The sequence below is a fragment of the Diadema antillarum genome, unplaced genomic scaffold (assembly GCF_040938485.1).
Source record: "Diadema antillarum isolate AM-2024a unplaced genomic scaffold, OU_Dant_1.0 scf00000167, whole genome shotgun sequence".
NCBI lineage: Eukaryota > Metazoa > Echinodermata > Echinoidea > Diadematoida > Diadematidae > Diadema > Diadema antillarum.
Window position 1 is genome coordinate 2,697,762 of NW_027271056.1, and position 22,304 is coordinate 2,720,065.

General features: G+C 37.8%; 3 protein-coding genes across 3 annotated transcripts; all 3 read right to left on the minus strand.

The window, feature by feature from the left end:
* Positions 1–1,778: 1,778 nt before the first annotated feature.
* On the minus strand, positions 1,779–6,314 carry LOC139722611 (collagen triple helix repeat-containing protein 1-like). Its single transcript, XM_071633913.1, has 4 exons — positions 6,225–6,314; positions 5,234–5,383; positions 3,263–3,467; positions 1,779–1,930 (listed from the first exon to the last, which is right to left on the minus strand). Exons 1-4 carry the CDS (start codon positions 6,312–6,314, stop codon positions 1,779–1,781), a joined length of 597 nt encoding a protein of 198 aa, XP_071490014.1.
* Positions 6,315–10,083: 3,769 nt separating this feature from the next.
* Positions 10,084–13,241, minus strand: LOC139722612 (collagen triple helix repeat-containing protein 1-like). Its single transcript, XM_071633914.1, has 4 exons — positions 13,167–13,241; positions 12,197–12,352; positions 11,587–11,794; positions 10,084–10,232 (listed from the first exon to the last, which is right to left on the minus strand). Exons 1-4 carry the CDS (start codon positions 13,239–13,241, stop codon positions 10,084–10,086), a joined length of 588 nt encoding a protein of 195 aa, XP_071490015.1.
* A 2,403-nt stretch (positions 13,242–15,644) lies between these two features.
* On the minus strand, positions 15,645–19,716 carry LOC139722613 (collagen triple helix repeat-containing protein 1-like). Its single transcript, XM_071633915.1, has 4 exons — positions 19,642–19,716; positions 18,278–18,433; positions 17,168–17,375; positions 15,645–15,793 (listed from the first exon to the last, which is right to left on the minus strand). Exons 1-4 carry the CDS (start codon positions 19,714–19,716, stop codon positions 15,645–15,647), a joined length of 588 nt encoding a protein of 195 aa, XP_071490016.1.
* Between the last annotated feature and the right edge of the window lie 2,588 nt (positions 19,717–22,304).

Consider the following 22,304-nt stretch of genomic DNA (forward strand, 5'->3'; position numbering starts at 1 on the left):
CGCGCTATGTGCGGAGAATGACTCTGACAGTCTTAGTGGGAGCGGGGGGGGGGGGGGGGGGGTTAGTGTTTAAGATTCTGGGCTTGTATTCGTAAACAAAAGATCTTGTATTGGTATCATGCTGAGTACGTTCATCGTATGACATCATGTTTTGCACTCGATGTCCCACACTTGTGTAAAAATGGGCACCTGACAATGCTAGTGTGATAATGATATGATGTCAGGGCCCACTGGAAGAACAATATGAAAAACTGAAGAGGATATCCCAATTGCAAAAACCTTTTACAAGCACAATCATGCGTACGATACATTCCATTAGAGACTGACAAACTGTAATGTCGACATAGTAACCTCCAGCGTTGTGGCGTCACTTTACAAATCTTCGAGAAGTGAAGTCATTTTGCACGCATTATACCTGGTCGAAAGACCGCAACAACACAGGAGAAACTACCTTCAACAAACACACGTGCAAACTTTCGTCGATTCCGTGCCTAGTCTACGTGAGGAAGACACAAAAATACTTTTTAATCCTTATCGTGTACAAGGCATCTCTAAACGAGAACAGCTCAAGAAGATACCAATAATCTTCTGTAAATTCATCTTTCCAACATAGCAAATAATTAGCACTCTATAGCGCTGAAATACTAGTACACGACAGAAGTCCTGCATAATCTCCGTGCTACAATATCACTCACATTTAAACACATCTCTGCGTTTTCGTCAAACTGTTGATAACCTAATAGATTCCTACAAACATTTCTCAAATAGAGGGATCCAAATTGATTGATTTCATCGAAATTCAAAAGCATACGCTTACGCAAGAATGTTAATATGCATAATATCTTTCTTAAATTTCACTTTCACGAGACTGATAAATCCAGGCCAACAGAGAACCAGCTGATCTTCTTGTAGTCAAGGAAGTCAGAATATTTCACACTGTGTCACCGTTGGTACATTACGCAGGAAAAAAATTGCTTGTGTTCGAAGAAAGGCTGACAGCTATGGAGAGTGATTACAATTAGGCTTGTATTATAATCCGCCATGATTGGCTGATTCAGGTTCCACAAGCACCAATCAGGCACTTTCAACAAGACGCACTCGGATCTCTGAGATCTGTATACAGCTCAAGTTTCACATCATAACGCACTGCACTGCCACCAGGATTCAGATGGAGACATCCAAGTCTTGAAACAAGAACACAAAGGAGACTCCTACATGTCTACATCAGGGCCGGCGCAGTGTTTTCAAAAGTGTGGGGGCCCACTTCCCGGTTTCATGAGCTAACAAGCAAAAAAACAAAAAACAAAACAAAAAAAAAAAAAAAACCGTCCACTTCCGGGTTTCTTCAGCTAACAAGCAAAAAAAAAAAAAAAAAAGGTCCTCAGCTCATTCTCGCCCCTCCCATTTCCGGGTGTTATAAAAAAAAAGTCTCAGAAAACACCTAACCTTACCGCCGCCATACCTTACGTACTTCCGGGTTGAAAAAAGTGTGGGGGCCCAAAGTGATTACACCTTATGTATTCCTTTGTATGGTGCACAAAAAGTGTGGGAGCCCGAGCCCCCACGGCCCCCACGGCTGCGCCGCCCCTGTACATTCTTCCCCACGCATCCACACGCTTAACCGATCAATGCTATGAGGAAGCTTGAGTAAGTCTCATTAGTCAATTCTCTGATTGGTTCAGCCACACTTTCGACCTGATGGGAGGGAATCTGGTCAGTAGGAGTCATTTGATGTGCCCTTGGAATACTAGTAGGATGTCCTCTTCGTGGTCAAGTGCCTAGTACCCATACGGCGATGCCGGTACTTCCTTGATGATCATACGAGAGGCGCTGTTCCAACCCGTGTAGGCATCCGAAGAGCCGTATCCGTTGCACGTACCTACCATGAACTTGACGTCGATGCTTCCGGCCCCAAGACTGTGGCAGTAGCCTGGCACGAGGAAACAAGATATAAAAAAATGAGACTGCCGTGAAATCAAAGATAATTTACTGACAAAAAGGGGGTGTATAGTAGAACCAATGGATTATTGACTATGCATTCAGAGATGAGTATGACAGGCTCGTATTGTATGGCATGTCCGAGGAGTTGACATCTACATTTGTTCATTAAAACTTGTATGAAGATACTGATAGATGATTGAAAGCATGGGCTGACGATTATGCGATAGACACATACATTTGCTTCACAGGAAGATGAGTGGCCTTGTCATGAATACTATAATGGTTGATAATTGATATCATCAACACGATCAATCCCTGACGTGATGACCATCAAACTATGCAAATATGCATCTCCCACAAAAAGCAGAAGGAATATTTTCTTTAAAACAAGTCCTCCTTAATCATAAAATCCTCCTTAAAGTAATGTTCTTTAGCTCTACGACAATGAGAATCTTAATATATGAATGAACATTAATTTTGTTTCACTCTTGAATTCCTGACCATGAATTACTCTACATTTGTTCTTCACCTTGTCAACATCTCTTCTCTTTCTTTCTGTTTTCTTGTCTACAAACCTCTTGTTTTATTTCGTTGTCACTCCTGTCGAAAATTTGGTTAGCTCCAAAACGGACACTTTTGATCAATAAGATTTGTCAAAGGTAAGTCAAGTTAGTCAAGGTCCTTTAAAGTTCGTCTGTCCCATTTACACCTCTAAAAATTAGATGCATTTCCTGAGCAGGTATATCAAAAGAGTAGGTAACTCAGACCTTTCCTGAGACTTATAAAACTGGAAAGACATTCATAACGGGGAACGAAAAAATACTAAAGATTTCCAGTGAATTTTGTCGGACCCCGAGAACATTTCAACTGTTTTCTCGGTTCAAAAGGAAAGCGTATTATCGAATGACATGGGATTAGTTTTGCAATTCTTTTGCAAATTTTCTGCGGCGTATTGCTGTAAGATTTCATACACAATGTTGGCAGATACTATCCATCAACCATACAAAATGTCGTGACTTTTGGATAAGGGATAGTTGCCGAGTAACCTCGTCATACCCCGGACATACACACAGTCACGTGCACTTATTGACGGGGAAGCACTTTTTAAATCTATGCAATATTAAACTGAGTTTAGCCTTCCACACGCTATATCGTTGGGTGCACAATAACATTTCCTTCTCGTCACCCATAGTTTTGATTCTATATCATTTCCTGCCTCTGGTAATAGTTGGTGATATTTTTACCCCCCCCCCCCCCAAAAAAAAAAAAGAAAAAAAAAGAAAGGATTATTCTGCTTCCCTGCTCTGTAACTGTATTTTACCTTGTATGCTACGGTGTCGATGGAGGTTCATGTAATAGGTGTTGGTCTGGTAGACGACCCCGTCAATGGTGATCGGCGAGCACTCGTTGTCGTCGAAAGTGAAATACCAGCGAGCACAACACGAGTCGCAGCCGTAGAGGCGAAGGTTGCCTCCATAGTACACCCAAAGAGCAGAGTCCGACTCGAGTTTGTTGAAAGTGCAGGTCTGAGATAAGAGAATTTGGAGATGAGAGATGTATAACTGGCTTATATCTACTTTATTTTATGTGCTATAACTGGAAACAGAATATTAAATGTCTTCTGTATGAAAATTCCGGGCCCAATTGATAGTGCTGCAGTTTACGCATGCAAACTTATATGCAAACAACAAACGTATGCACGCACACACAAATACATACACACACTATTTTGTTTTATGATTTTCTATATTTGAATCTTATTTGATATCAAGCCCATGTTAACAATGACATTAATATGAACACAAATAAGCAGCTGTATCCTTCTCTCTTGTGCTGCTAAATCATATTTTTTTCAACAGACATTTTGGGGTTTGTTTGTTTGTTGTTGTGTTTTTTGCAAATCATACCATGTATAAGGAAACTGACATAGAATTCTGCATGACTCTCAGAAAAAGCTATCTCAATCAACTTAATCAAGCAGATCCATATCTGCCTCATTACACAAACGCTTGTGCTGCTGATTCACCTTTTTTTTACATATACCCTTTTTGGAGAGCTACCCTATATACAAAAATTACATTAAATTCTGCATAACTCTTAGAAAAAAACCATCTTGATCAACTCGGTCAAACTAATCAATATCTGCTTCATTGCATGAACTCCCTTACACTCCCTTGAGAATACGGCATTTCCCAAAACCTGCAGTGAACTAAAAACAACAACAACAACAACAACTCATACTTACATTAACCGAACGAAATTCATCATTTTTCACCTATCAACCTACCCCCATATCTGATTTTGTTATACAAAACCAGGGAGGTTCTTCCCACCTCCCTGTACAAACACACACACACACTATATATATATATATGTGTATATATATACATATATATATATATATATATATACATGTATATTTATATATATATATATATATATGTATATATATATATGTATATATATATGTATATATATATATATATATATATATATATATATATATATATATATATATAAGTCGCTAGTTCTTTGCTGTTTTGAGCCTTTCACTGTTTTAGCCTGTTGCCAAGTTCTGCAACCCCAGCACAGTTATACATCATGCATGTATACAGGTGAGTTCCCCCCTTTGTCCATTGTTTCATCCAGTACAACAAGCAGTGCAAAAGATAATAGGATCATGCAGGTCCCTGTCTGTTGAAAGTGACGACCGAACACATTCCTATTGTTGGTCGAAAACAAGTGGAGGGACTTTTGCTTTGTTGTGTGTTAGCCGACTCCTCGATCCATTCAAGGCCAGTATGTCTCTAATGCGTCCCAGCAGAAGCCACTAATATTGAGCACATTAAATTGCGGTGTGCATAGATGACGAGTTCTAAAGCAATATCATAAGAAAAGCACGATGGGTCTGTCTCTCTGTCAGGCTTTCTACACAGTTTGAATATAATATAAATGATAGCAATAGTACATGTATTACTATACCATGTAAAAATGTGTTTATGTGTGTGTCTGTAATGTGAGTGTGCATGATGATACATTATTTTCACCAGTAACGAAAGGCAGTTGACAGATATTTACTTGTGTCTTTTTTTTTAATGGCAGACCTTATATTCTTAAAACAACAATAACAAAAACAAACAAACAAACAAACGAACAAAATGGAAGATTTTTCTTGCATGTAAGCACCGAACAATGCGTCTTGCTGTCTTGCTAACCTAGAAAGACATTCTATGAGACCGGGTGAGAACAAGTCATAATTCTAACAGCCTAATGGGGGACGAAATTGACTCACGTAGATGGTTGCTGAATCTGAACCCTCCGCGGAGTACCAGGCGCACTGCTTCCAGTTGTTGTAGGGCAATAGCTCGCCGGATCCGCCACTCCCTGTGGGGCCTTGGGGACCTGGTGGGCCCGGAGGTCCAGGTGGCCCTATAGCGCAGGACTGCAAAGGATAAAACACCACTGGATATGAAAGCGTGGTAAAATTCTTCATAATTTGTCTGAATGAGTTCACGTCGAGCTATTCTAAATGTCCCTGCTCGTCATACTTCGAGTTCCGTATTTATCCAAAAGTCACTATATTTCATAACTTTTCACACGATTGTCCATATTGTTTTGGACATTATTACGACAGAAAAATATATCTAGATTTTAAAGTAATCGTCTCTGAAGGGGTCTGACATAGTAAAATGCATGAGGGTTGCACTTTTTCGTTCTTTGTTTTCATTCTTTCCATCCACTGACCATATAAGAGGCCTTTTGTATACTGGATCTCATGGCAAAGAAAGACGTGATAACGAATGGAGGATCAAGTGGATGTTGTTTGACAGGATGAAATCATATCATTTCATTCGGGGATATTTAATGTCCACGAACGTATCAGGGAATAATGTAATGGCATGTACAATTTTAAGACACAGATACCTTTGAAAGTGTAATTTAGCTTGAATGACAGGGTAATATAGTCGTATCAAACTTACGGATTCTCGAAGTTGATCCGTACATCATGATAAAAATCACTACCAACGACCTTAACCTCTTACGGAGTGAAACTTGTTGATTAAGCAGAATAGAAATCATGGTTTTGATTAAGAAAGGGAAAGAAGAAGAAATGAGGAATGGAAAGATAGTCAAGAGGTAAGGGCAGGAAAGGGGAGACACAAAGATAAGGATTAAAGCATTATGCGAAGGAGAAAAATATGAGTAAATGAAAACACTAATCACCCGAAAAATTGCAGCGAGGCAAAAAGGGGAAAAATACATGAATAAATTATTTATCTTACCGAGCCCCATCCGTCCACTCCGTGCAACATCAGGACAACGCTAGTAAGTACTACAGCATAGTTTCTATTCCATTCAGATTGTAGCTCCATTTTATTTTCAATAAATCAGTGCACGGGGTCCAGGCTCTCTCCTTTGATGAGTATCACATCAGCAAGAGGTTTAGAAAGCGATATTTCTTTGCTTTTCACAATTTACCTTTCATCAACTTTCCACATTAATTGTTTAGGCAGAAGATCCCCTGTGCCAATTATTGGTACGCCTGTGCACTGTGACAACACATGAACTTCTCCGCAAAACACTTTGCTGAATCAAATAGACATCTTTCGTAACAGCTTGAGGCATCACAGAGCGGCGCATGCGCGCTTCCGTGCTATTGTTTTCAGTTATCTGCCTCGACACTTGATGAAAATCAATGTCCTGCAATGGCATTGCCTTGATGATTTTGTCCTTTTGCCATGTTTACTTTAAACAAAATATCGAAAATAAAAGAAGAAATAAAAGAGAGGAAAAAGAAAAAAAGAAGACAGGGGGCAGGAAGAGGAGGAAAATAGGACGAAGCAATATTGATTGATCTGACAATCTTGATTATTCGCATCTCTGTGGAATCGGAGTCTCGATAAAACAATTTTTCATTGTAAATTTTGAAATTTCTGTGCGGACTGAATGACTGAAGCCTAAGTTTTTCATACAGAGTTATTTTTGTATTTTGTAATTTATATTTTGTACTAGGCCTACTTATGTACATTTGAATAACTATTCAACCAATTAAGCCCGAATTCTCTGTGATTCCCATGATTATCAATGATAAACACCTCATATTGGCGACTCTGTCGATGACATCTTCCATATTTGCATATTCTCTGTAAAAAGAAAGAATGGCAGATTATTTGCTTTTGAAGTCATCAGCAGACATTGTCATTCTGGATATCCTGCTAGACTCAGCATGAAAGTTATAAGCTACCTTTTCTGGCATATACGAAGATTATAATATCTTGGATATCAGCTATCCTTTCCATCTTCTTTTTTCTTTTTTTATTTGAATGTGTACGTCTTGCGCAATTCCCAACTTATCGGATGTCTGGGTGGTCACGTGACACGCAGTACCGACCGCGACTCGTGCCACTACAAGCTGACTCCAAATTGCAAACCTCGGACAATGCGCCAACAGTCGAAAGTTTACCCGCAATCGATTCAAGAGGGTTTCGTTTGTATCCCATCCCCACCCCCTCCCCTGCCAAAAAAAGAAAAAAAAAGAAAATTGATTTTTTTTCCCCCTCCAGTGTTATAGCTGCATATGCCTACTAAGAGATGAACGATGGCAATATTTAACCCCCGGAAACAAAGATGACACCCGAGTTGTAGCTTTTTGGACAGGCATTGCATAGGAACAAATAAATAGTTCATAAATAATCAGAATCTTACAGTGTCTGACTTGGCGCTGTTGCGAAATCCATGCTAAAGAGGAAATCAAACTACATTCAAAGACACACCATCCAAAAAACGTCAAACTCTGAGCTTTCCTGAAGGCGCACCTTCAGAAGACCTTGATCTTATCACTAGCAATTGTGAAAGAATAAAGCAAATATTCACTTATGTCTATACGTAGGACTATATATTTCTATCTACGTGTATTGTGTTATGCATTTCATGGCTACATGCCTATCAAAAGAAAAATCTCTACCTACATAACTTTTTCGGAAAAGTGCATGAGTTGAAAAGTTGGTCTCCGCCGGGAATCAAACCCGGGTCTTTGGCATGGAACGCCAACGCCTTAAACCGCTCGGCAACGTCATAGCGGTTCAGGCAGACCCAAGCTCGATTACCCGACGGACCAACCTTTCAACCCTTTATGTGCATGTATGTATGTATGCATGTATGTATGTATGTGTGTGTATGTATGTATGCATGTATATATATATATATATATATATATATATATATATATATATATATATTTGAATATGTTACGAAAACCGCCTATTCACTTTGTTGCTGTTTGGTAGGACAAACCTTCGGCAAGAATTTTGATTGTTGAGTAAACTTTTTTTAACTAAGCATGCATAATATTTCAAGTGTACATTACAGAACCGGTCTATTTGACTCCATATCCTAGACTGGAGAAATATTAGATTGGATAAGTTTATTAGATCTGCGCAAAAATCAGAAAACAACAAATACACAAATCTGACAACATGAAAGAAAAACAGAATTTTTCCCTTTAGCAAGTACAGTATGTCGCTCATTTGAGAACAAGTAATAAAGTTAGCAACGACGATGCTTTCGAATGTATACTGCAACCGAAATAAGCAATCGTGATACTAACAGCAACGTGCGTATATGAAAGGGAATTTGTAACTCTACATTATAAAAAATTAACAACGAACACGAAACAATCATAATACAAAACATATAGACCACTGAAATGATGTTTTTGATACTTTGTAGGTTAAAACTGATCATCTGTTTCAATGAAGATCGTGCGTTTGAAAAAAAAAAGGCGTAGGAATGTGAACGTAGTCTATCTGGAGACCGTGTCTAATTTTGAAAATTTTCTCGTGACAAAACCAAACCATATAAAAATATTCTCACCTCAGCGTTGTTTTTTTTTTTGCTACTTGAAGTGAATGCTATTTAAGTGTTACAGAAAGATAATGGCAATGAAATTTGTATCACGTTGATACTGAATATATCATACAAAATATACGAAAAGTTCAGATTCGTATTCCAGATATTATTCAAGTACGTGACATGATATGTTACTCTCCATTTGGGAAGAGGAAAAAAGCAGGAATTGCGTAATATGATAACAAGATTGTACCGACAAAACAATGTAGAAGACACTTCTACAATGGGAAGTTTAGATTTTTAGACCCGCTGACGATTGGGAATTTAAAGGTGATATAAACGTAATATCATTCAACAACGCAAATCGCCATGACAAGCATTGTAACGTTTGTATATGTTATGTACACTATATACAAATAAATATGTACATGTTAAACTTTATGACTATGTTAGTATTACTACAGTCTGTGGATATACCGGTAAATGAGAAAGTAGAAGAGATATTTTGATAGAATCAGTAAAAATGAAGCATAAATATTCTAACGAGTAATAAAAGCGAATTTCATTAGTTCACAATCAAAAATCTTTTACCTTGTGTGAGCTTTCGCCTACTGTTTTCTGCAGGTTTCTTCAGACTGGCGTTAGCCTGCAGAAAACAGTAGGCAAAAGCTCACACAAGGTAAAAGATTTTTGATTGTGAACTTATGAAATTCGCTTTCATTAGAGATTTACCAATCAGATGAACCTCTTCCAAGATTCTAACGAGTAACTTGAATCGGTTTACTATACCTGCCTCCTCTATTGTTTTGTCTAAAGAATTCCAGTTTTGTATATAGGATCTGTGAAAAATAAGTTTCGGTAGCAAATACTGTTCTGCTTTTAGGTAAGTGATAGTTATTGTCCAGTATCCCCTCAATGCACATACCGGTAATCATTTTCATTATTTTAAGTCATAATGTAGATTATTTCTGTCAAGTTTATATTATTATATTGATATAAATGTAAGCGATAAAGGCGATTTATTCTAAGAATACATTTGTAACAAAATAATTCATCAGTATTTGCTCTAAAGGGAGCATTGCATATTATTCTCATTACTTTTTTTCTTTTCTTTTTGAGGCATTAAAACAGTGTTAAGTCTTGCTTGGGTAGCATTTCCGCATGGCAGAATCTCATGTTTATTTAAGGTAGGGTAGAATAATTGTACAACACAACATGGTAAATGCTGGTATTTGAAGAACGCTTTAGTGTCGAATGTATGAGTATTTTCCGTTGATGTGTCTCGTCCTCGAACTAGCTGTAGGGTGATGCCGGTAATTCTTCGATGATGATTCTCGAAATGCTGTTCCATCCAGTGTAACAGTCAAAATAGCCGTAGCCGCTGCATGCTCCCACATTGAATGCGACGGTGATGTCTCCCGCTGCGAGGCCGTCACATACACCTGTGTAAGTGGAAATAAGATTCTTCAAAAGTCGTTCTTTCTCCTGAAGGCTGAAGAGACATCAAGATTCTTTTGAACACGTCATTTTTTAATCACCAACAACATTTCGACTACTGCAATCAGCAATTGTATGGATATAATCATTAGCGCCATTGCGACATCATGTGACTGCCGTCATTATCAATTCGTTGTCATTGCTGCCAATATCGATATCATTGTCGTCTCTCCGAATCATTATTATCGAATCAACCTAAACCTTGACCAAATGAGAGTCACGAGACACAAAGTTCTGTGGATAGCTGTCATATGCAAGGTAAGGTCCCAAAGGGATGGTGTTATTGGCCACCTTTATACAGAATATTCGCCTCGACTGAAATTGGCATAAAACCGTCGTACCGTCATCTCCACTTCGATTGATGTCACCACACTATCACCACACCCGGAACCACTGTATATCATATTTACCATATTCTACCATATTCATATCATCATCAAAATAATTGTCCTAACCATCTTCTCCACTTTCATCACCTTTTTGTATCCCCCTTCCTTTTTTTCCTGCTATTTCTTGTTCTCCTCGAACTTCTTCAAAATTTCCTTTCTTGTGTTTTGTTTATACTTTTTTCGTTATTCCTTATTTCTTTTGCAAGACTTTGTAATCATTTTTTGGGGGTCAAAATAGGGACGGAAGATCTCTACTCCTTGATCGCCTGCGTTTAAGGGTAATTGGTTCCATTCACTACTTTGTAGTCAAAGTAACTGTTGCCCAGTTCTGGATTGTTATCTCTATGGATATTATCATGATCACCATCACCTCAGTAACCAATGTAGCCCTATTGTGTAAGCACAATTAAGGGTTGCATGACATTTGCTCCTGCGACAATAAATTGCTCCCATGAAATATCTGCACGCTATAAGCCAAACATAAATTCTGCCCAGAAACATAAACCCAACCCTAATCTTAATCTTCACATCAAACTAAACCTAAAACTTAAACCTAACCCTATCACAATCCTAACCCTAACCTTAAGTTCTTGGAGAATATATGACAGGAGCAATTACCGCAGGGGTAAACATCGTGTCACCTGTCCAATAGGGTCCTGCCATATCTCTTTTTCTTTTTACCTTAGCATTGCCAGATATGGATTGATAAACCTGGGTATAAAAAAAAATAGTAAAGTGATACCCCTTTCAACGTCTAATCCACGATATCGCGGAGCTCGATCATTGATATCTTCAAAATCATTATTTTCCGCACATTAGTCATCAAGCACTGTCAAGTCAAACCCGTTGTTTGTCTATGACAATAGCGAAGAAAAGGAAAAAACATAATGAAAAAAGAAGAAAAACGCACCTGATATCGTTCTGTGTCGATGTAAGTCGGCGCTGCTGTAGTGGGCCATGTACACGGTGCCGTCGATGACTTGCGGGTTGCTACACTCGGCACCGTTGAAGGTGAAGTACCATCGGCAGCAGCAGCCGTGGCATCCAGAGAGACGGGTGCAGCCACTGAAGGCGACGAAGAGCGATGACGTAGCAGAGTTCTTCGTAAACGAACACGACTTCGATAAAAAGAAAAGAGAATGGAGAGACGTCATGAGCGAAGATTGGCAATCAGAAAAACAATCGATGCGTTTTCACGGTGTGGCGGGCTGTCCACTTTCTAATCAAATGCAGCATGCAGTTTGCATTGTAACCAATGCAACCCATGCAAATCGATGTCAACAAACTTTTTCTTCTTGTATAGTCCTCTTGCTATAACGATCTATTCCCCATTACCCTTTATTCTTCAACAAATCTGAATGTGATCAAGATTACAACTTGCAACAAAAATGAGGACTGCTTGGTTCATAGAAATTATCTAGTAGTTCATTTATACATATATATTTAAAAAGAAACCCCGAAATGAATTACACTCTGACAATCATGTGCATATTCATTATGCTTCAGATAGAGACACTCACGTAAATGGCTCCGTTGTCCGACCCCGATGCCCAATCGTATGTACACTGTCTCCAATTTTTGTTGGCCAGCATGACGTCATACCAAGTGTCGCCGGTCCCGGACCCCTGGTCACCTTCATCTCCTGAGGGACCTTGTGGGCCTTCCGGTCCCACACACTATCGATGATTCGACAATATGAAAAAATAAAATGTATGACAGTGTGAAAAACAAGTAATTGCGTGTAACATAACACGTAATGCACTGACCAATTAAAATCACAAAGCGAAGAGTATCTTGATTAGTGAGGCTTCATCTTTCTATTTGGGCCTGTAATAAAATAGGATTGATGAGAAATGTTCCCAGTTACCTTTGTTGAACATTTATCGAAACCTTGTCCACGGTTTTAGACCATGATTAATACAGAGAAGACTATAGTGATTCTATCAAGACACGTTTTCCATTGTTAGTCGACGGGGGTATGCTGGAAAAGTGGGTTGCTTCGATTAAGATAAAAGAACATAGATCATTGCAAATGTATAGGCTTAATAATACTAAAGGGCGTGGTCACTCGCTAACACAAAACATAAGAAACCATGGCCAGTAACACAAATGCACTCATCAGTTCCATAATGTACTACTTCTGTCACAAGCTTCGTACGACTGAAGTTACATACATCATGTACCACAGCTGTGCGCCTTGGCTCGATTCTCGAAACCAGGCAGATTTTGACACCATTCACCTAACACCTTTTAAATAAACGTGAAGTGATCATTAGCACCTTTGTTTACTACCCTAGTGAAAAGTTGGACCTTTTTAAACAAACAAACAATGAGAAAAGCAAACGCTTTACTATTCATGATATTGACGCTGCACAATGCCGTTGGATTTAAGCGGATGACATAAAAGTGTGAGAATAAGCGGGTGAATAATTGCTTACAGTACAATAGAATTAGGTAATTGACAGCATTAAAATTTACGGAATTGCTTACTTGTTGAATCGATCTGCCAATCAGCACGCTGCTAAGGAGTAGGAAAAAGAGGTAGTGATGTTTGATCGCCGCCATTTTTGGACGACTCGGCTCTTGTTGTTCATGTCTTGCTCACTCAAACGCCCTGAGCACCTTGTTATCGATCCGTTCCCTACTCTTATGCTGTGATGCAGAGTGCGGCTTTCTCTCACCGCTGAAAGGCCTTTAAGTTTTAGACCTCAGCGGTGTCCTGTTGTAGGCAATTCGTCCCTCCTCTTTGGAGATCGATTTGGAGTAATCAGCATAACAAAGATTTCGTGCGACAAGTTATCGGTTGTGTCTTGCACATTGCTTGTTTCATTTGTTCTGCAACTACATAAGGCTTGTTGTCACTGATAACGGATGCTTAAAATGGCAGAAAAGTAAGAAATTATGACAAAATTGCCTATCTCATCACAGGCATTTCATCGACTATAGGTGCGGTGCTATAGTTAATACAGAGAGCTCATTATATAAGTAGATCACTGAATTGTGTTCAAACAAGTTTGATAAGTTCTTCCAGTGGAATCATGCGACATATTGAAATCCTTTACCAACTCTTCAGAATAATTTGTGCATAATAATTGGGGAATTTTGCATTACAAAAAACAAAAGGACACAAGCCCATATATATATATATATATATATATATATATATATATGTATATATATATATATGTTACATATTTATATATAATATGTATCCATAAATGTATATGTATATAAGCCTATGTACTATACTCAGTGTATTCATAATGCTTATATGCATTCATTAACCTCTTTATATATTCATCAGGTCATATTAAGGTAAGATAAAAGGCGAAACATACTAACTGCAGGAACATTATCTTTGACACTTTAACTTTCGTTAAACTTTAGTTTATTTTATTTTATACATTATATCAGCGTGCTGACCAGAGCAGCATTAAGTATCAACAAGTCGATGTCACATTATTCTTTAAAGTAATTTTAAACACTTTCTACATTGTCTTCTTATCCTCTATAACACTATTCAAGTATATTCACACATATCGTCTCCCAAGGCTGAAAATTAGATCATGAGAGAATTTCTTCATAGATTTACGTGTCAAAAATCCAACCACGTAGCAGGCGCATATGAGAGCATCATTTAAGTTTGATAAGTTAATCTTTTGCACGTTTGTAATGAGCCCAATGCGAGCGATCTTTAAGACATTTTACCTGCATAACGCAACAATATTTACAAAAGTCGCATAAACAGAGAAGAGATAATATCATAGAAATTAATTCTAGAAGTACGTAACTTCAGCGTCAAATAATAGATTCAAATACATTCAAATACATGCTGCATTTCGGTTTCATAAAAAAAAAGTTGATACTGGTATAACTCTGAAAATTCATAACGATATGATGATTATTCTTCTCCGTGTAAATCCACGAGAATCCTATTCGAAATAACCAAAAATATCAACAACAACAACACAAACATGTTACAGGGCCGTGCACATGTCCTATAATGTTTGATTACCAGATACCTGGATTAACAAGTTGATAAGAGAAGCCTGAAATTTACATGACTGTCGCAATAGATAATAATGTTAGCTCATGATTATCCAAATGAAGTTAGAATTTGTAAACTCTGCAGATCTGTTGTTACACGTCGAGGCAATGGTTTTGACGTCATGGCATGCAAAGCTAGGTGAGCAAATAGATCAGTTAGAGAATCTCAGAATGTTTCAACGTACACTTTGGCTTAGTACACCTATTCAGCTGAACATTAGTTTTAATTTTTCAAATCTTCGGGTAATTTTGATATAGGTCAAAATCTCCCGCCTCCATAAGATTGGTACTTCTGAATTTTAATGTATATCCTAGACTTGAAAAAAAAAAAGATCAGATGGACTGTTGAATTCATTAAACTTGCACAAATCAGAATATAAATACAGAAATTTGGCAATTCGAGAAAGAACAAGAATTTTCATAGTGCAACTATATTGCCAATTTTAGAACCTGTTACAAATTTAGTGATGACAAGGTTTTTATATAATATAGTGCAATTGAAATAAAACAATCATGTATGAACAACAAATTTATCAGATGAAAGAGAATTTAAATTCTCCATTATAAAACACTAACAACGAATAATAGCAATCATGATACAAAACATAGACCATAGATATGTTGTTTCTGATATCTATTTCAGGGAAAGGTCAGAAAAGTATTGAAAAAAAGTAGAAAATACCACTGCTGAGGATGCGAAATTGGTCCATTCTGATGCCGTTCATAACTTTTACAATCTTAGTGTTAAGACGAAAACAAACAAAATATTCTCTCCTCGGCGAAATTGATATTGTTACGACTCGAAGGAAATGCTCTTACGGAAAGAGAATGCCACTGACGTTTATATCAAATTAGTGTTAAACTGTCGTAAACGATATGAACACATAAGTCTACTTTCCGTTGACGCATCTCGTCCTCGAACTAGCTGTAGGGCGATGCCGGTAGTTCTTCGATGATGATTCTCGAAATGCTATTCCATCCGGTGTAACAGTCAAAATAGCCGTAGCCGCTACATGCTCCCACATTGAATGCAACAGTGATGTCTCCCGCTGCGAGGCCGTCACATATTCCTATGTAAGGAGACATAAGATTATTCCAAATTCAGTCTTCCTCATAACGAGACATTAAAATCATTAAAAAATACGTAAGTTTCAATCACCGACAATTTTAAAACCACCAAAGCGACATTCTCATTAACGCCATCGCTCTGACACATTTCAGTGTCGTTATCGTCTTCCCTTTCAACATCAGCATCTACGTCCCCCAAGGCCATTGTTATCGAAGCCACCTGAATCCTGAGAACACGGAAGTCGTATTACAACAGACTAAAGCTCTGTGGATAACTATCATTGATTGATTGATTGACTGATTGATTTGAATTCATTTCCACCCTGTGTTAACAATAACAAATAACAAACATAACTGCGTTACAATGAATATGCGATAACAATTTGTCTTTTTGACGTAAACGGAAAATACATAGAGAACTTATATTTTGATAACATATACATTTGCAACAAATGATGAATAGATAATATCATATAGGAATCAAAGTGGGGGAGTTTAAATGGCGCATAGTGTGTCCTCGAGTGGATTGTACTAAAATGGTCACCTTTGTAGGATGCTTATCTCGACTGAAGTCAGTATAAGACCGTCATAACCATCATCAACAGTAAGACTACCATCATCACATTACCACTTCTCTCTAAACTGCTGCCATTCCTATCGACGTCAAAGCCACCATCTTCACCACCTTTATGATTTTCATCATCATCTATTCGTTTTCCTCCTCCCCCTCTTCTTTTTGTTGGTCTCAAACGTCTCTATCTTCTTTCTTATATTTTCTTTACTTTTCTCTCTTTTCTATTCGTCTAAAATCCAAGTATTTATGTATTTATTTTGCTACTGACAAAGTGCTTCATTTTGTTCACTCTTCATGGGCTTGGAGGTGGAAGACCTCTATTTGGTGACCGTCCGCGTGTAATGGGAACGAGGTTCCATTCACTTGCAATCCGAGTAAAGAACGTGAGAAGTTGTTCCCTCTAGTACTAGATTATCATCTTCATGGATATTTTCTTTAGTCATATTCACCTCTGTAACCACAACACAGTAACCATAAGAAGGCAACCTTGTTGTGTAAGCGCTGATCTTCAAGAAGGTTCTGCCATTTTTCAATAACCCCAGCATTGCCATTCAGTCCTACCAATTGCTAAACCTGAGTTAAAACTGACGAAATGGACAAAAGCCCTCGTCCAACGAAAAAATCCCAGGTTTTCGTGTTTAAACGTTTAGCGCCTAATCCACCATGATACCACGATACTCCCACAAATATCTTCCTTATCATTACTATCTCCAAATTCATCATCAAATCAAACCCATCTTTGCAATTACAGCAGTCACATCCCCAGCCCCGAAAGCAAAGATGAAAAAGAAAGAAGATGCACCTGATATCGTTCTGTGTCGATGTAAGTCGGCGCTGCTGTAGTGGGCCATGTACACGGTGCCGTCGATGACTTGCGGGTTGCTACACTCGGCACCGTTGAAGGTGAAGTACCATCGGCAGCAGCAGCCATGGCATCCGTAGAGACGGGTACAACCACTGAATGCGACGTACAGCGATGACGTAGCAGAGTTCTTCGTAAACGAACACGACTTCGATAAAGATAAGTAAGAAACGTTATATTATGATTTCTTACTTCAAACGTAGCACACCAAACCACATCAACAGACTTTCTCTATTAGAGTCCCTTCTCTATGACGGTTCTAGAAACAACTTTAAGTAAGATATACAGAGGACTGCTCGGTCATACTAGAGTAAAAGGTTCATCAGCATATTCTAAGAAGCTTAATGGAGGAGTTATTTAAAATAAGCTATGTGATAACGTTTTGTTACTGTCTATTTTCCGCACGGTCACAAAGTATATATGTATTGTTCCTCCTAATTATTGTATATATATATATATATATATATATATATATGTACATATATATATTGTTATTTATCTCGGATCCTTTATGAATCTTTTGCAAATGTTTGAACAATATTATTTCATGTCATGTATACTTTGTACTATGTTTTGATTTTTGTTGATTGGAAATAAACTATAATTGAATGACATTCCTATGACATTCGCAAACCCCTGCCCTTAACAGCAGTTCTGATTACACTACAGCATAATATTGCAAGCGAAGTGTTATCACCGTGTCGATGCCGCCCGCAGCGCCTGGCGCCGTTGTAATGGAGCAGCCAACATTTGATAAGTCATCGGCTAAAATCATAATATAGTCAATGATTATCAGAACCCATTCCCTTTGTTTGAACCACATCGCGAATTCAAAGGATTGAAAGATTTGTTGCTGATGTTTTGGGGTGTCGAGACTAATATTTGTTTTGAAAAAATGGGGTATGTCATGGTTTCGCTTCGTTAACATACCAAACCTTCGTCCTATTTTGATGCCACATTCATCGCACCTAAAATGCAATGTACAAAAATAAAAATAAATGATAGTTTAACATTAATGTATTCCCTGGTGCTGCAGCTGAAAATACTCACGTAAACGGCTCCGTTGTCCGATCCCGATGCCCAATCGTATGTACACTGTCTCCAATTTTTGTTGGCCAGCATAACGTCATACCAAGTGTCGCCGGTCCCGGACCCCTGGTCACCTTCATCCCCTGCGGGTCCCTGTGGGCCTTCCGGTCCCACACACTATATATGGTAAAATTAACGATATGAGAGAAAACAAACATGACAATGTGTAAGAACACTATCTTGGTGAAGAGTACACCCACGGGGAAGCTAAAAGCAATTAGTGACTTGGATTGTGAGGCTTTACTATTCTTTAATTGGGGTCATACTACCCCTATCATACAAATATATATTTTTTTAATATAAAGAAAAAAATATATATATTTTTAAAAATATTTTGAATCAATAACATTATGTTATGTATGATTGTATATGACTTTGTTGGAAAATGAGAGCTTTATGAATTGAAATTTAGGTCTTCAACCGAAATAGAACCAGTCATAGAGATGGCACATAGTCTTGTAACTGCGTTATGTTGAACATTATACGAAATCTTGTTCATGGCTGTAGACATCAGAGAAGACTCAAAGAGAAGATTTGTCATGACTTATCTAACGGTAAAATCTGGCGGAAAAGTGAGTTGCACAGTTCACGATACAAGGAGAAAGAAATACAACTTGTACTTCCAAACACGCGCCCTTAATATACCTGATTGTGCGCGAAGTTTCACATAATATCATGATGCGTTGGTTTTACTTTAGAGAAGTATTGCCTTTGAGATAACTCTACCTTTAAGTATAACAGTCGAATAGACGGATTTGGTTCAAAGGCTTGATTTCTATAGCATTATCAAGATTTGAGATTTTCAGAAAAATAAATATTTTCACTATAGAAACATGTTTCTATGTCGTAGACAGTGTAAACTTTTTCATGTTGCCGTTGACATTATGTTGCTAACATCTTGGGTTCCTGGCATGCAAAGCAACCATTGAGAAAAAATAAAAACCTTGTCCAATTTATAAGCAGACATAACTCATCAGTGCCACATGCTTCTATCAAAAGCATTGTCAACACTGGTTGCATGTATTATGTAACTGTGTGCCTGCTATGGACTCGATGTTGTAAAGTGACTAGTTTTGACACCGTTTACGAGACACTTTCTAAATAAAATAAAAAGTTACCATCTTTTCTCACGCACGTCAGAGTTTCCTCTTTTTTAAACAAACACCATAGTAAACTATTCAGGACAACGAAACTGCACAACGTTGTCTGATTTCAGCTGAGAGGAATGTAAACGTATGAAAATAAGCGGGCAAAGAATGGTTTACTGTGCGAGAGAGACAGGTAACTTACTGTATTGAAAATCATAACTTTATGGAATGACTTACTTGTTGAATTGATCCGCCAATGAACACGCTGACAACGAGAAGGACGAACAGGCAGTTGGGTTTAGTCACGGCCATTTTGGACTACTTTGAGTTCTTGTTGTCCATCTCTTTCTCACCACTCTAACTCTTTGCACACCTTATTATCGATCCATGCGCTTTTTTTTAATGCAGAGAATGGATTTCAATCCCCGCTGAAAGACCTCTGAATTTTAAGTCTTAGCAATCTCTCATTGTAGGTAATTTGCCCCTCCTCTTTGAGATCGATGCGGAGTAATTAGCATGACAAAGATTTCGCATAACGCGCAACAAATTTCGGTGTTGTGTCTCGCACTTTACTTGCATTCATTTAATGAATACAAGTAATGTGTAAGTAATGTGCGAGACACAATGCCGCGTTTGTTGCACATCTCACGAGAAATCTTTGTTGAATTTGTTATGTGACTCTACAAAGTATGTAGTGGAGTCTTTAAATGCCGAAAAAGTCAAGTATTCGTATACGATGTACCTTCATCTTTTACGCAGTTAGACGGATGTATGCCATATACTATTTAAGAATACAAGAAACGCAATATATGACAATGGAAGAGTGTGCGTCTTCAAATTTTATCAATTATATTCAAATGAATAATATCATATCCCTAGATATTGTGCTTCCAGAGCGCCTGAAAAAAAAACAAAAAAAAAAAACGATCGGTTCTTTTGATGGAACCCTGATAAGACACGCCAAAATCAGTGATCATTTCTTCAGAATAATTCAGAATTCAGAATGCAGAATAATTAGTCATTATTCATCACTGCAATTCTAAATAATTGCTCTTATGATGTGGTGTGACAATGAAGAAGGGAACTTATCAAAGCACCTTACATAATAACAGGCCACCGCCATTGGTCTTTAGCACCTTTGGTTTCATAATGTAATAATTTCACAGTTTTACAAAAGTAAGATGTACAAGGAAATGGACCGAACGTTTTTGTTGTTTTTTGTTATTTTATAGAACATCAACGAGATCAGAGATGAACATGAATGCCTATGACACCTTTCGGGTTAGAGGTAAAATACAAGAAAGAAATAGCCCTGATGATGCATTTCAGACATGTTTCATTAGATAAATTACTGAATGCCATCCTTCAAATGGCATGGTATAATGGTGTAATTATGTAAAGGTACTGTTTAATATTGGGAGCAGTGATTTAAGAAATGTTCGAGTTATCACATTTGATGCATGTGCATATAAGTCAGTTGTATGGCAAAAATCCTACCATATAAAAATTTCGCAATATAGCCTACTGAATATAAAAAGATACTACATGTATTTTTCTCAATAAAACATAACTGTAGACGGTTTATACTAGAAACAATTGTATTATAACTATAGTTCACATTTTGTATATCTAACAGTACTTAACATTGATTATACAGATCAACATCTTAACAATGGTTGTTTTTATCCCTAACTCACGTTTAAAAACTATTTCGAAGCACTATTAAAAGCTGGGTTTTTGTTTCATCGGCAAATGGCAAATATTGCCTTTAATCTCCACTCTCGTCGTACCCCAAATGAATCTTTGAGGCATTGTTCCTATAGGACCATTCGGAAGTGACGAACACAAGGTATCAGGTACAAGGCATGGTCCTCTCAAATGAATATCAAGAAACCCAACAGTCAAAAGTTGTTTACAGATTCAAATATTTGATATAATGTATTTACAGTCCTTTCAAGAACTTCGTCAAAGATTTAATTTGATGAAATCGTGATGCCGCCCTCACATGTCGATAATACAGAATATCAGGGGTGCTCTCTTTCCAATCAGACAAATGCTAAAAATAATCTTCAAAAATGCATTGCCCACGAAAAATATGAACTCTCTGAATTTATGGTTATTTAGTTGTAGTTCGGTAGGTTTAAGTCTGAAGGATTATTTGATAGGTTTAATCAATAGCTCGACTGAGTTTTGTGATAGTTAATAAAATTCAGTGAAACTAACCAACCTCCTGCAAATGTTTACGTCCGTGACATTGCACGGTCGCCAATACAAGAGGCGCAGTACAGATTTTACTGAAATTTTTGGTCATAAACTTAGAAATTAGAACCTTGAATTGATTATTTAACTACAGCACTCGCGCGGGGGACCAGTTCGAGCATAACATGTATCCCCGGAACCCATTCCCCATACCCCATTTGGATGACTTCTTAGGCCTAAACGTTGTGTAATGATACAAATGGCAAATGGGGACCATGACTTATTGTTTGCATTTTGGGCATTTTTAAGTTGTTTTCACAGAACATACAATGAAAGCAGATGAGGAATAAGGCTGGTATGGCACATTCAAGAAATGATAATTACATGTATGACATGGCATCCTATAAAAGTCGGAACAATGAGGGTGCTATCTGTGAAAACTTTTGCATTACTTAGAATAACTCCAAACCTCCATAGCAAGTATGAATACAATCAAGGAGCTTCGTTTCTGAAGCTCCTTGATACAATCCGACAAGAAATGTGACATGGCATCCCAGTCGGAACCCTGAGGGCGCCGTCACCACAAACTGTTGTGTCCTACTTGTAGAATGACCACCCATACACCTCCTTAGCAAGTCTGCATAACATCCGTTTTGAGTAACAACTTAGTTATTGCATACAAGCAGCTTGGCAAATTTTGA

What these genes read in the sequence shown, in the direction of transcription:
- LOC139722611 (XM_071633913.1), bottom strand. Translation starts at nt 6,314, where the DNA reads ATGGAGCTACAATCTGAATGGAATAGAAACTATGCTGTAGTACTTACT. An exon ending in GAGTGGACGGATGGGGCTCG is followed by an intron (nt 5,384 to 6,224) that starts GTAAGATAAATA and finishes TATCCTTTGCAG; the next exon opens with TCCTGCGCTATAGGGCCACC. An exon ending in CAGATTCAGCAACCATCTAC is followed by an intron (nt 3,468 to 5,233) that starts GTGAGTCAATTT and finishes CTCTTATCTCAG; the next exon opens with ACCTGCACTTTCAACAAACT.
- LOC139722612 (XM_071633914.1), bottom strand. Translation starts at nt 13,241, where the DNA reads ATGGCGGCGATCAAACATCACTACCTCTTTTTCCTACTCCTTAGCAGC. An exon ending in TTGGCAGATCGATTCAACAA is followed by an intron (nt 12,353 to 13,166) that starts GTAAGCAATTCC and finishes AATCATCGATAG; the next exon opens with TGTGTGGGACCGGAAGGCCC. An exon ending in TCGACACAGAACGATATCAG is followed by an intron (nt 10,233 to 11,586) that starts GTGCGTTTTTCT and finishes CCACTTACACAG; the next exon opens with GTGTATGTGACGGCCTCGCA.
- LOC139722613 (XM_071633915.1), bottom strand. Translation starts at nt 19,716, where the DNA reads ATGGCCGTGACTAAACCCAACTGCCTGTTCGTCCTTCTCGTTGTCAGC. An exon ending in TTGGCGGATCAATTCAACAA is followed by an intron (nt 18,434 to 19,641) that starts GTAAGTCATTCC and finishes TACCATATATAG; the next exon opens with TGTGTGGGACCGGAAGGCCC. An exon ending in CGGACAACGGAGCCGTTTAC is followed by an intron (nt 17,376 to 18,277) that starts GTGAGTATTTTC and finishes TCTTTATCGAAG; the next exon opens with TCGTGTTCGTTTACGAAGAA.